Consider the following 12,294-nt stretch of genomic DNA (forward strand, 5'->3'; position numbering starts at 1 on the left):
TCTTTTACACAATATTCATAACAAATAACAATAATTATTGATCTTAGTATCTAACGAAATTATGAAGAAACATTAAACATGAATTTGTAGACTATGTCACAACCCTTTAAATATTAGATAGAAATAAATACCTGTCCATATGTAACACAGTCAAACTACATATTATTACATTACCATTCATATTGTTATTCAATTCTGCTTTTAATCTCTTTGAGTGATTAAAACTTGTCCTATTAAGCATTAAATGTTCTTGAGATTTCCTTTTTTAAATAAATATAATTGAATGAGCTAAAATAATACAATTATTTTTACATTTTTTGCCCCCATAAGGCCATATGAGGGCCCTTACGACGATACTTCATATGCATCTGAAAAAAAGAAAATACCTACATCATTGTGTAAAAAAGGTGATAATGTACTTAAACAAAAAAAATTAATATAGACAACACTAGCTTTCAGCCCGCGTCTTAGCTTGTACATTTACATGCAAGCTACTATAAAAATTTATTAGATCAAAGAATACATAGTAAAACCACAATCAGAATTCAACTCTGTCCCTCCCTGACTTGGTAAATAAAATTAAGATATAAGACACATACCTGAATTATTTCCCCAAATTCATCCCTTTTTAACAGTGAGTATGTAGTATTGAGTAGAGTTAAGGCACTATTGTTGAACTCCTTACGTCCTGAACAAAACAAGGCTATTCCTGCTTCAAGGCCTGTTCCAAAGTCACATTCATCAACCGCTATACTGGAATATGTTATTAAGGGCTGAAGGTCGGATAAAATTTTACTTTTCTCAGATTCTGTTGATGCATCTTCAAGTTTTTTAAACAGTTTCTTTATGTTTACTAAAATAAAATTATGAGTGTTAACTATGGTTGAGTATGTGGATAGGTCATAGGATTCATTAAGTTATTAAATTAAAATAATATTTTACCATCAGTTTCAACTAATTTCCTATAACCGAGTTGAGTTTTCTTTTCATAAGGCACAACAATACCAGCTCCATGAAATGTTTTACAAACTATTTCTTTTAGTCTTTTCTTTTTGTCATACTCTTCTATGGAATAATTGTTGCTCTCGGCCCATTTTTTCACTTTTTCAGATAATTTTTGACATGCCACTGATATGAAGGGTGAAGACTTCTTTTCATTTTGTAAAAACCAACTGTAATTAAATTTTAAATGTGTTCATTATAAAACTTTTTTGCTTATGAATTTACCTGATTTTTCAATAATTATCTTACTTACTAAACAGCACCGAAAATGTTTTCAGCAACTGGAGTTATAGTATAATCTTTAGAACTATCATTTTTTGCTAAAAATACAGGTTTTTCCTTTGGGTCATCCCTGTAATAACCAATATGTAATTCACTTTTTCCTTTCTTTTTTAGGACAGCCTGTGAATGAAATAAAAATGTGTTCTTCATTTTATGTAATGATTTTGGTGGGTAGTAAGTAGGTATGTGGAATTATTATTAAGTTCAAAATATACAGGGGCTAATGAAATTGATTCATGTTTATTATTTATGCATTTTCAACAGCGTCAGTTGTAGCAAAATTTACTGAGATAATATCTTATTTGTCAAATATTTATTTACAAATATTAATTTTTACCTGAAATTCAGGAACATCATAGAAAAACCGCCAATGCACCAAATACAGATCTTTATTGTCAAGCTTAGGCAACTTTCCTAACAACAAATCAAAAGGTCCTATCATTTCTAAATTTACACTAGCCATTAAGTGCTCAACAGAAGAAGATTCTTCATTCAAACATTCAAAAAATTTGAAGAAATCTGCTGGCATTTCCACTTTGAAACATTCTTTGTAAACTGAATTATCAGTTTCTTTATTAAAATAGCCAACACTTGCATCTATTTCAATTAAATTCTCAATAACATTATCAAGTTTATGAACTGTTGTTGTTGTTTCTGGAACATCATCATCAATTTCTTCATTAAGTGGAGTATTTACAACTGAATCTGTATTTTTGCTATCCGTTGCTTGATTACATGTATTTGTTTTCTTATTGTAGGGTTTAAAGCGATTTTGTGTCCGTTTATCTTTGTTGCCTTTTGCTTTGAGCTGAGGAGGGTGCTTATACGTCCTATGATGGTCTGGGTTTTTCTGATAGCATTTTTCACCGTACTTGCAAATTATTCGCGGATCTTTAACAAATTTTTTCCAGTCTTCAGACATTCTTAGGTTACTGTAAATTTAAAAGTTACCAATTTCAAATAAAACATTTTTTTTTAGTCAATTGAATTTTCAATATTTCCATAGAATTACTACTTACAAATATTATATAAAGTAAATTAGGTAAATAAATCAAAAATAATCACAGAAATAATTTAAAACGGAAAATAACTATTGGTCATCGGAATTCTGACCATCCGATAATATGTCAGGAAAAATCAAAATAATAAAATCTCTAAAATATTGTGTCAAATGTCAATTTAGAACAGATAATGTAGAAGTCAGCAGAATCTCAATTGAAGCTAATGTTGTCATTTTATATGGCAAAATTGGGCAAAATCAAGAAGCAAAATAATATGCGATTTGAAGTGTATTTCACACAGGTATTTCAGTTATTATAACAGAAACAATATATTTAAACTACTATTATATAATATGTTTATAGTAGTTATGGAATGATCATGGCGTCGAAAACTATGATTGATTGAAAAAAAGATTTCATCGGAATGAATAATAATAGTAAGTATAGACAGTCACTAAAATATAATAAACAATGCTTATTTACCCTTTAGTACACATAAATTACATTTCAGATCTTCACATTTAAATTAAATGAAAAAAGAATTTACATTACAAAGAAAATAACATTCAATTGCCCGTAACGAAAATAAATTTGTCCATATTTGATATTTGACATAAAAATTACATTGGCACAGTTAAAAAATAATAATGTGGATCAGTGTCAAATTTTCAATGGATGTAAGGTGGTGGTTCAACAATATGATGTGAAAATAATTTTTATTGGTGATTCGTTTTCAAAAACATATTTTATATAGTTTAGAAATGTTAAAGTATTCGGTATTGTAATAATAAAGACTAAAATGAATAGCTTTTTCCATTACCTCAATGAACACCTTTTCTTGTGACTACGAATTAATCATTACCTACATTAAATGTAAGAATTAATAGCGCGCGGTCAAATAAATAAATAAATATCTTGTGTTAAAATACAAATGTGTAAGTGTCGAAAATACTATATAAAAATACCAAGGACATGAACATAATAAATCGTCGTCATTTAGAGCATTTGTCAATTGTTGCGGTGTACGGATTATGCTTTTCAAGTGGTAAATACCTTTGCGTGGATTCTTCATCTGCTTTTCTATTTGTATATTTTATGTTTGCTATATCTGCTAACAATTAACTCGCTTATTTTCTTGCTTTGTCATGATTATGAATCTTAGATTGTGTAGCTAGCTAGCTTGTTGCTTACTTTTGCATTGAAATTAAATTAATTTTTATATTATTATTTTTTATTTATCATGTATAGAAGCGTGTTTCATTTTTTAATGTTTTTTTTTTTAAATATTTGTATTTAAAAATTAAATTAATATTATAATCTAGTAATTTCGATTGAATGTTCCCAAGAGAATCTAAGTAGGTACCTTCTTATTTGCTACATGCTTATTGCATGCGATCCTATCAAAGGATCAGAAATTATTATAAAAACAAAATAGTTAACTTCTAACTTGTTTAATCTATATACCTATGTCCGAAGAATTATTTCCTTATCATGATTTTTAGCGACGATATAAATTGAAAACGTTTTTTTTTGTTATCTAGGACATGATGCTTTAACAGTTATTTCAAGATGCCGAAATACCCTGCAAGTCCTTCATCAACAGTTCACTTTATCTGCATTCTATATTTAGTTGCATTGTGTTCTTCACATGTTTGTGCCCAGAGCATGCTGTTTATAGTCTCTCCACCAAAGCAATGTTGTTTGATTTATAAATGTACTTAAAAACCATTAAACATATGATTGTTTTTGTTTTGATTGATGTTTTTACCAAGATAAAAATTTCCGCTCAGTACATCGCGCATGAAATTGTTTTATGTATTTTTTGCTTAAAAGGTATGTACTTTCATGTATTTTTTTAGTTTAACTAGTGTAACTATTAATTATTATTATTCAAAGCGTATATTATTTACTTAAAACATAAGTATTGACGAAAACCCTACGTGTAAGAGCGTATACGCACTATGCGGGTAGCCGTCCGGCTGACCGCAAGCAGCAATTATGTACGTAATATTCTTTTCTATGCGCACTGTGCGGTCTGCGGTAGCCGCATCGCAGTGCGCATAGAAATGAATATTACGTACATAATTGAGCTTGCGGTCAGCCGGACGGCTACCCGCAATGCGGCTACCCGCATAGTGCGTATACGCTCTAAGTAAACGTTACGTTCGAATTTGGAAGTCGCATAATGCTAGGCGTCCACTAGGCGGATCGGGCCGGGCCGCATCGCAACGCAAAAATACGCCGGCCTATGTTTTGTATGAAACATCGTCCATTAGCGACGGATCGGGTCGGGGCGGGCCGCAATGCATTGGCGGATATCGCTTCGCAGGCGGATTTCTGCCGGTGGTGCGCTGCGGCCCGGCCCGCCCCGACCCGTCTAGTGGACGCAGGCAGGCGGAAGCGACGAGCGTCTGTTAGATAAAATCCGCCTAGGCGGTCCGCCGCGCCCCGTACAGGTGGACGCAGGAGCAAACAGCGCGTCCATTAGAGACGGCCCGTTGCGATGCGGCTCGGCCCGATCCGCCTCTAATGGACGCCTAGCATTAAAAGTAATCCGTTCGATTAGCGAAATAGGAAATTATTATAAAAATATTTGGTAGCAAACTAATATAGTAGGTATACGCGCAAAATTTATAAAATTTAGATCACCGATACTTAAGTTATCGATGTACAAACATATTATGTTATAAGCAAACCACGCGAGCCCGGTTGATCGAAATTCAGGTCATGAAACTTCGAATTTTTTGACTCAAATTTATAACAAGAAATAGGGCATCCCATATATAAATATATTTCGTCAGTTATGACTGGGGAAACCAAAATATGTATTAACATACCATCGTAATTTCTACTGTGAAAATAATGGAAATGATTAATGAAAGGTTGTAGTTGAAGATACTAAAATACCCTTTGTAGAAAGAGAAACGCTATGAAGCGTATGCCACTTGACTAGGCCTGCTGATGACTCTATGATGATAACTTTTGAGTGTTTCATTACTTTATTTAAATACTAGCTTCCGCCCGCGACTCCGTCCGCGCGGATGTCTAGCTTCCGCCCGCGACTCCGTCCGCGCGGATGTCGGTCTTCGCGTGGATGGTTCATTTCTCCATTTTGAGTAACTCTGACAATAACATCTTATAAATATCTATTGGACTCAAATACGGCTAGGCCTATAATAATACCCAACGTGTGTTCGCTGTTCTACAGAACAACGTCTATGGATAAAACTGAAAAATTAAGATTATTTTTTTTCTTCGTATTTTTTCAGGATAAAAAGTATCCTATTTTACGCCCAGGATAATAAGGTATAAGTATACCAAGTTTCATCGAAATCGAACCGTTAGTTTTCACGTGATGTCTTCACATACAGACAGACAGACAGACAGACAGACAGACAGACAGACAGACAAAAATTTTTTTAATCACATATTTGGGTTTGGTATCGATCCAGTAACACCCCCTGCTATTTATTTTTTCAATATTTTCAATGTACAGAATTGACCCTTCTACAGATTTATTATATGTATAGATTATTGCGAGATAAACATCTTAAATTGTATCATTTATATTAAATGTTAAATACCTCGTTCGTTTTGGAACAATTTTTTCTCAATATAGGTACGTCGAACAATCAAAGCTAATAGTAGGTATTTGGTGGTGTATATACGCTAGGATGAATTCAAATAACTGCGAGAAAAGTTCGTTGTTTTCTAACCAGTTGGCTGTGGTTTTATATAAAAGCGGAACAACTGATAAATATTTTATTTTTTGCTCTTGACGGACAAAATTTTAATTTTTGGCCATAATGATTAATTTAAGTTACATATTAGGTAGTAGGTACTTTAAAAAAATAGCGCCCGGTCCTTTTTTTAATTCCAATATTGACAAATTTCATTATTTTACATTCAATGCAAAAATTACATATCTCCCAAAATCATAAAATAGAGCATTAATCGTCTCTCAAATTGCAGGAACATTTGTGTATAATGTAGGTATAGAATACAGCCAAATCGTGCACACAACGGCGTCCTAATTAACTCTGCCACAAGTCGTAATACCTGAATCCACCGTTTGTTACGTTGATTTATAATCACTAGGAAGCTATTTTATGTAAAGTTAAACAGCTCACAGCTCACCTCGTCTATGCTCTACAAAGATTTTCCTCATTATGATTACCCTGATCCAGTTTTATAATTGTAGCCCCTTTGTGGGAAATTATCTATAAATAAGTATTATCAATATAATGTACATTTATGTCATACTAGATTTCCGCCCGCGGCTTCGCCCGCGTTTGCAAAGGAAAACCCGCATAGTTCCCGTTTCCGTGGGATTTCCGGGATAAAAACTATCCTATGTGTTAATCCAAGTTACCCTCTATATGTGTGCTAAATTTCATTGTAATCGGTTCAGTAGTTTTTACGTGAAAGAGTAACAAACATCCATACATCATACATCCTTACAAACTTTCGCCTTTATAAGTAATATATATTAGAATATTAGAATATTAAAATATTAGAATGAATCGTTTTCGTAGCGCACGTCAAGTAGCGAAGGATACAGATAGAGTTTCGAGTTCTTTCAAAATCAGTATACGGCACACCGTATACGTAAAAGCTCCTATAATATCCTATAATCTCCTATATTACAGGATGTTCGAACAGAAAGATACGATACGTGTAATATTGTTCTTTCAGTTACCGAGTTTTTGTTGTAAATTTTTAGAATAAACCTAAGACCTTCTTTGGTCGTGTATTTTTAACGCCTTTTTGAAATGCATACTTTACTATTTGTTGACGGTAAACGAACTTATCTTCACTGAGTATATAACACATGTATATCTTAAAGCCAAACCTCTGTATTCTGTAATTACCTACCCAGGTACTTATTTGAACAATACAGGGGTTAAAAATACTTTAAAGTCAAATGTGAATAATGATGACGTGATGACCAACACGACGTTCTGCAGACGCGCTATCAACGTATTAATAATACCAGTCGCATAACATGTATAAAATGTGTAATTAAGTAATTATATATTTATTTATTGAAATATTTCAATAAATTTTCTTTATCAACCTCGATCAATGCCTCATACGTTAAATCCGTATCAATAAAACATTTAGGACTATGTTCAAAAATAGCACATACGCATTAATGTTCGATTATTATGATCGCAATAATAAACTGATAATCCTGTGAACTGAGCCAAAACGTTTCCATTCTCTAAGTAAAATGTAATTTCTGTTTTGCCCTTGAAACAGAAATTATTTAAAAATTCCTTAACATTTTCCGGAATACGATGTAAATGACTCTTGTCTCTTGTCTATTTTTATGTTTCCCTGAAACATGAATGTTAATGACGACTACAATATAAATATGCATAATTCAAATTCAACATTTCAAAATTATGAGTTAGGTACATTACAACTGACAAGACAAGATTTATGTTTTGCGTTATAGTTAACTTATAAAAAATTATAAAGTCGGCTCAGTTGTCAAACTATTATGAAATTATACGAATTTAGAATTAAATACATATTCCTAAAGCTATCATTACAAAGCAAAATATTATGAGATATTCTGCGTCCTAGATACGTCGGTTGGTCGGAGCTATGCGGTAACTGGCAAACGGAAATCGTCTAGAGACAACATTGTTGTGCGATCTCCTTCGCGTCGTTAGTATAGTAAATACATTTTAATGGAAAATAATACACAATGCCAGTCCTGAAAAATTAGAGCCAATGTTATGACATAGTAGTTAGTGCTCTTATCTGGATATTTTTTATTATCTAAAAGCTTCATGGTTTTTGTCCATTAGACAATTGCGGGTGAGATAAGTGGACTTATGTACATTTCCATTTTTGCAGGCAATGAACACTTGACCACACGATGGAGAATCGAGATGGATGGGCTGGAGGAGAGACAGGTGCTGCGGAGAATTCCACTGACAGTTCCCAAGCTGAACGGGATCGAGTGCGCATCGAGTTTTATGCCACTTACGACGTCATGACGGGCGTGCGAATAGCCGCTACGTTAGGCGGCTTTTTCGCACTAATGGTCTTTCTTATAGTTTACAAAAGTCGTAGTAAATCAGTAAAGGCATTAAATGATCCGAAGTTAGTTGAGTTAGCTGAGGCAGTTGTTGCGGAGGAACAGGCCGTTGAAGAAGAAAGGCAACTCAACGCGGCGATTGAAGAAGCGCTGTCAGAAAGAGCTCGGTCCCGGCCATCCATAGGTGATGATCCATCGTGGCCCCGGACTGCGCGATTTTCATCATACGGTGGAGGTTACGGTAGTTTACTGGCACCACCACGTCGTCTATCTACATTACGGGGAGATTCATTACCTGGATCTGCCTTGAGGTTCGGTGAAAGGCGCTTTTCTGGAGGACATCGCGATCGCCGACTTAGCTCAGCTACTTGTTCTAGTTCAGGGAGTTCCTATTTAGAAAGGCGTGGATCTTCTGTAGTGTGCGCGCTTCAGGAGCGACGTCTCTCGCCCTGTCCAAGCGAGAGACTTGCTCCCCTTGCTTCAGTCGGTAGTGTTGGACCGTCGTTCGCAATAGAGAGTGATATTGTGTCAGTGGGAGCGGATTCTGTGTTTGCGGAGGACGACGCCGATTCCACTGATGATGAAGTCGAACAGTTTTCAACGGATAGTGGTGGTGGGACAGAGGTCGGCGTATCCGAATGCACAGAACTCACAAGCCGGCCAATATATCCCCCCAGTTTTGACCGCGCCTCACATTCACGTGAAACGTTGTTCTAGTTCCCAAGGTCCTTCGTTGAATGTTACCTAAATGTTATATAGCGTTACTTTTTAAAATATCTACAATTCAGATAAAACTTCATGTATTACTTCTATATTATTGTCACATATCATTATTCAAAAAGTTTGACATATCATTTAACATTCAATGAAAAATTTAAACAATTGATTAGATTAACTATGTTTTGTGTCAAACGAGTGATAAATTTATTTTCCGTAGATACTAACAATAAAGTACTAAGTACATAAATTGTAAAATGAAGACTACTAACGACATCTTTGGCATTTCTGTATTTTTGTGATAGCTTTATCCAAGCTTTATCTGATTTGTTGATATTTTAAGCTGTATTTATGATAGTGTAAATAGTTTGTTTTTGTTATTAATGAATTGATGTATTGCGATGTTGATGTTCTTAGGCGATGAAAATGTGTGGTATCGTAATAATGGCCGTTTCAATGTGAACTCTTCTTTAAGTAAGTTGATTTACCATTGGAACTAGATAAATTATTTAATATGTATTAACTATATATGTTATAATATATTATGTATTGTTATATATTTATATTTATTATATATACATATTTGAACGCACAGATAGAATTATTTCTGTTAGTCTACAGAACCCCTGCAGATTATAATGGAACGTAACTAAAGCTGAGCTTAATATTACTTGATAGAATAAGAAATTGTGGATTTAGTTATAAAATGTTCAGCATGTATATTTACGATTGGAAAGAACAGTACCATAGATATCTGCATGGGTTCGTTGCCATTTTTTAGATTGGATTTAGATAAATCAATTATAACGAATACTTATCAATTAATAATAAACGAGTCCCTTGCCTATATTACCGGGGTGTATTGTTGTATTAGTTTATTATGAATATTATTTTTAAGCTATGTAGATTTATCAGGTGTTGCTGGACTAGTTAAACACCGCTTAGTGTTCTTTGTAAATTTTGAAATGAAGAATGTACCGAATTAATCTTTTGTAGTACCTAATGTAAATAGTTAAGGTTTCCCTACATTTGTACTTTTTATTATTTTGTATAACGTTACACGCACAACGGCCTCAAGTAACATAGTTTGGGAATTTTTAATTGCTAATAGACACCAGTGAAATAGTATTGCTTTACTTCTATGAATTTGCAATCTGTGTAATAACATAGACAAATATGTAATAATATGTCTTAATGTACACAGTTCATAGCTTTTTTCAGTATTAGTAGGCCTTGAGCGTAGTGCGACAAAGTCTCTGTACATTTGCAAATTTTGTATCCAACAAAAGTCCTTTAAAGGTCCTATAAAATATAAATATATTTCCTGTGAAAGTAATGAAATAACATGATATTTTATTAATTTGTAATTGAGATATGAGTACTTACCTAAAGTGTAAGTCAAGAAACTACACGAATTACACTTACTGTACAGTGTACACTTTCCGACACTACCTACACGAATTTAATTTGTAATTAATATGTATAATACATCATTAAATAATCAAAATTTTTGATTTTGATTTTGCACTCGTATACAAGTATCTAAATATTTTGAGGACTACTGCAGTAGAGTCCTTCAATATATAAATATGTTATAAGAGGTTTCTTTATAACAAAAATGAAAGAAGAGAGAAAAAAATTGTTATACCTAACTAATTAGGTATATACATTTGTAGAATATAAATAACTATCACACGATTTGTTGTTTGTAAAGAGTACAATTATGATTCCGGTCATATGATAATAGGCAAGGTCAATATTTTATTTAAATACAGTCAAATTAACGACAATTTAATTTTAATGTTTTGTTTATTGATATATCTAAACATTTCTATCCTAAGTCCTAAGCTTTAACATCCTAATGAGCCTTGCCTGACGTTTACGGTTATTGTAAAAAAATGTAGGTAGTACTAACGCATAGCAGTAGAAAACAGGGCAATGTCAATTTCAGAATATTGTACCTAACTTTATTTATAGACTCTCACCCGCTATAAAGGGCATACAAGATCGATTCGTCCTTTGAACAATAATAAAATCAAGAAGCGGCCTAAAATGTTGCTTGTACCTGTCTACGAATATCACTTTCAAATACTGCCACCAATTTTCTTTGTATCAATGTTGTGGACACCAGGATTTTATTGATTCTAGTGTGCCATTCCCGTGTAGAGCGGGTCCAGTAGATTAACTAACACAGGTCGTTTTTATTACGATTTAGATTTACGTGTTAGTTTATGTAACTGTTCGTTGCTCGAATAAAAAAGAGCTCCCAGTAGTCTGTAAAATGTTGAAATGAATGTAAAAAATATTGTAAATACGAGTCATTTGTTGTTTTATTTTTATTATAGAATTTTCGGTTTTTTCTGTAAACAAAGCTTGCGGTACGGTTGAACATAAAAGTATAATAAAGATAAATAATATGACTCAATAAATTTTGCCTCATCGAGATTCGAGAGTAAATAGGGAATGACGTGAATCACGTCCGTTATGTTGTGGCTTGTGGCTGTTTTATAGATGCGGAAACATTTTATGGATTTTTTCGATTAAAATATCTCATAAATATTTTAGCACCTATCAAAAATAGGGAGGGAGTCATGAAAACAGCCGGAATATAAGACAGATTTAACAGCAGCTACATAATATTTTAATTAATTCTCATGTGTTATTTGATATTACCTAATACCTACACAATTTTTATGAAGATCACTCAATGGAAAAGATGAAACATTTTGGAAATATATTATCGAGTTTTTATTAGCTCAGATGAGGCATTCTCACAGCTATTTAGTAAATTATAAGCAAAAAGTACCTACCTACAAAATAGTAGTAGTTTAAAAACAACATAGGTATGATCTATGAAACAATAGAAACGATATATGGAATCTCGACTCAGCTGGATCGATTCTCATGAAATTTCTTTGAGAATCGGCAAACATTTAGAGCTAGCGCGCACGAGCAACTTTGTCTCCGCAACTATATTGTCTCTCCACCCATGGGCTAGTATGAAAGTGCGCGCACGTAGCGACGCAACTCCCCATACAAATTGATGGGAGAGACAAAATAATTTGGAAAATCCAAAAGTGCACGCCTCATAATTTTTTTTTAATAAATATTTATTAATTATTATTTTTGTTTATTTAATAACAATTAAACCACATCGAATCAGACCCTGAAAAATGAAAGAGTTCTATTCCTGAGCATACTCAAGCGTAAGAGAAAAAAAAAGACTCGATTAGTAAAGTA

At 33.2% G+C, this 12,294-nt stretch overlaps 2 protein-coding genes across 4 annotated transcripts; one reads left to right on the forward strand and one right to left on the reverse strand.

Annotated features, from left to right (window-relative positions):
- Nucleotides 1–82: 82 nt before the first annotated feature.
- Hpf1 (Histone PARylation factor 1) lies at nt 83–2,411 on the reverse strand. Its single transcript, XM_089704474.1, has 6 exons — nt 2,304–2,411; nt 1,622–2,216; nt 1,256–1,404; nt 943–1,172; nt 600–853; nt 83–368 (listed from the first exon to the last, which is right to left on the reverse strand). The coding sequence occupies exons 2-6, from the start codon at nt 2,204–2,206 to the stop codon at nt 309–311; spliced, it is 1,278 nt and encodes a 425-aa protein (XP_089560600.1). The 5' UTR covers nt 2,207–2,216; nt 2,304–2,411; the 3' UTR covers nt 83–308.
- Nucleotides 2,412–2,944: 533 nt separating this feature from the next.
- LOC149482083 (uncharacterized) lies at nt 2,945–11,375 on the forward strand. 3 transcript variants are annotated; one of them, XM_089704478.1, is made up of 3 exons: nt 2,945–3,330; nt 3,827–4,118; nt 8,154–11,375. In XM_089704478.1, the coding sequence occupies exon 3, from the start codon at nt 8,176–8,178 to the stop codon at nt 9,052–9,054; it is 879 nt and encodes a 292-aa protein (XP_089560604.1). In that variant the 5' UTR covers nt 2,945–3,330; nt 3,827–4,118; nt 8,154–8,175; the 3' UTR covers nt 9,055–11,375. The 3 variants fall into 3 exon arrangements, with proteins under 3 accessions (XP_089560604.1, XP_089560603.1, XP_089560605.1); XM_089704477.1 differs by lacking the exon at nt 3,827–4,118; XM_089704479.1 differs by lacking the exons at nt 2,945–3,330; nt 3,827–4,118 and adding an exon at nt 5,846–8,043.
- The last annotated feature ends 919 nt before the right edge of the window (nt 11,376–12,294 follow it).

This window comes from Colias philodice, chromosome 15 (assembly GCF_061535455.1).
Source record: "Colias philodice isolate Cphi_HAF_F1 chromosome 15, ilColPhil1 Martin Lab GWU primary, whole genome shotgun sequence".
In the NCBI taxonomy this organism is placed as follows: Eukaryota; Metazoa; Arthropoda; class Insecta; order Lepidoptera; family Pieridae; genus Colias; species Colias philodice.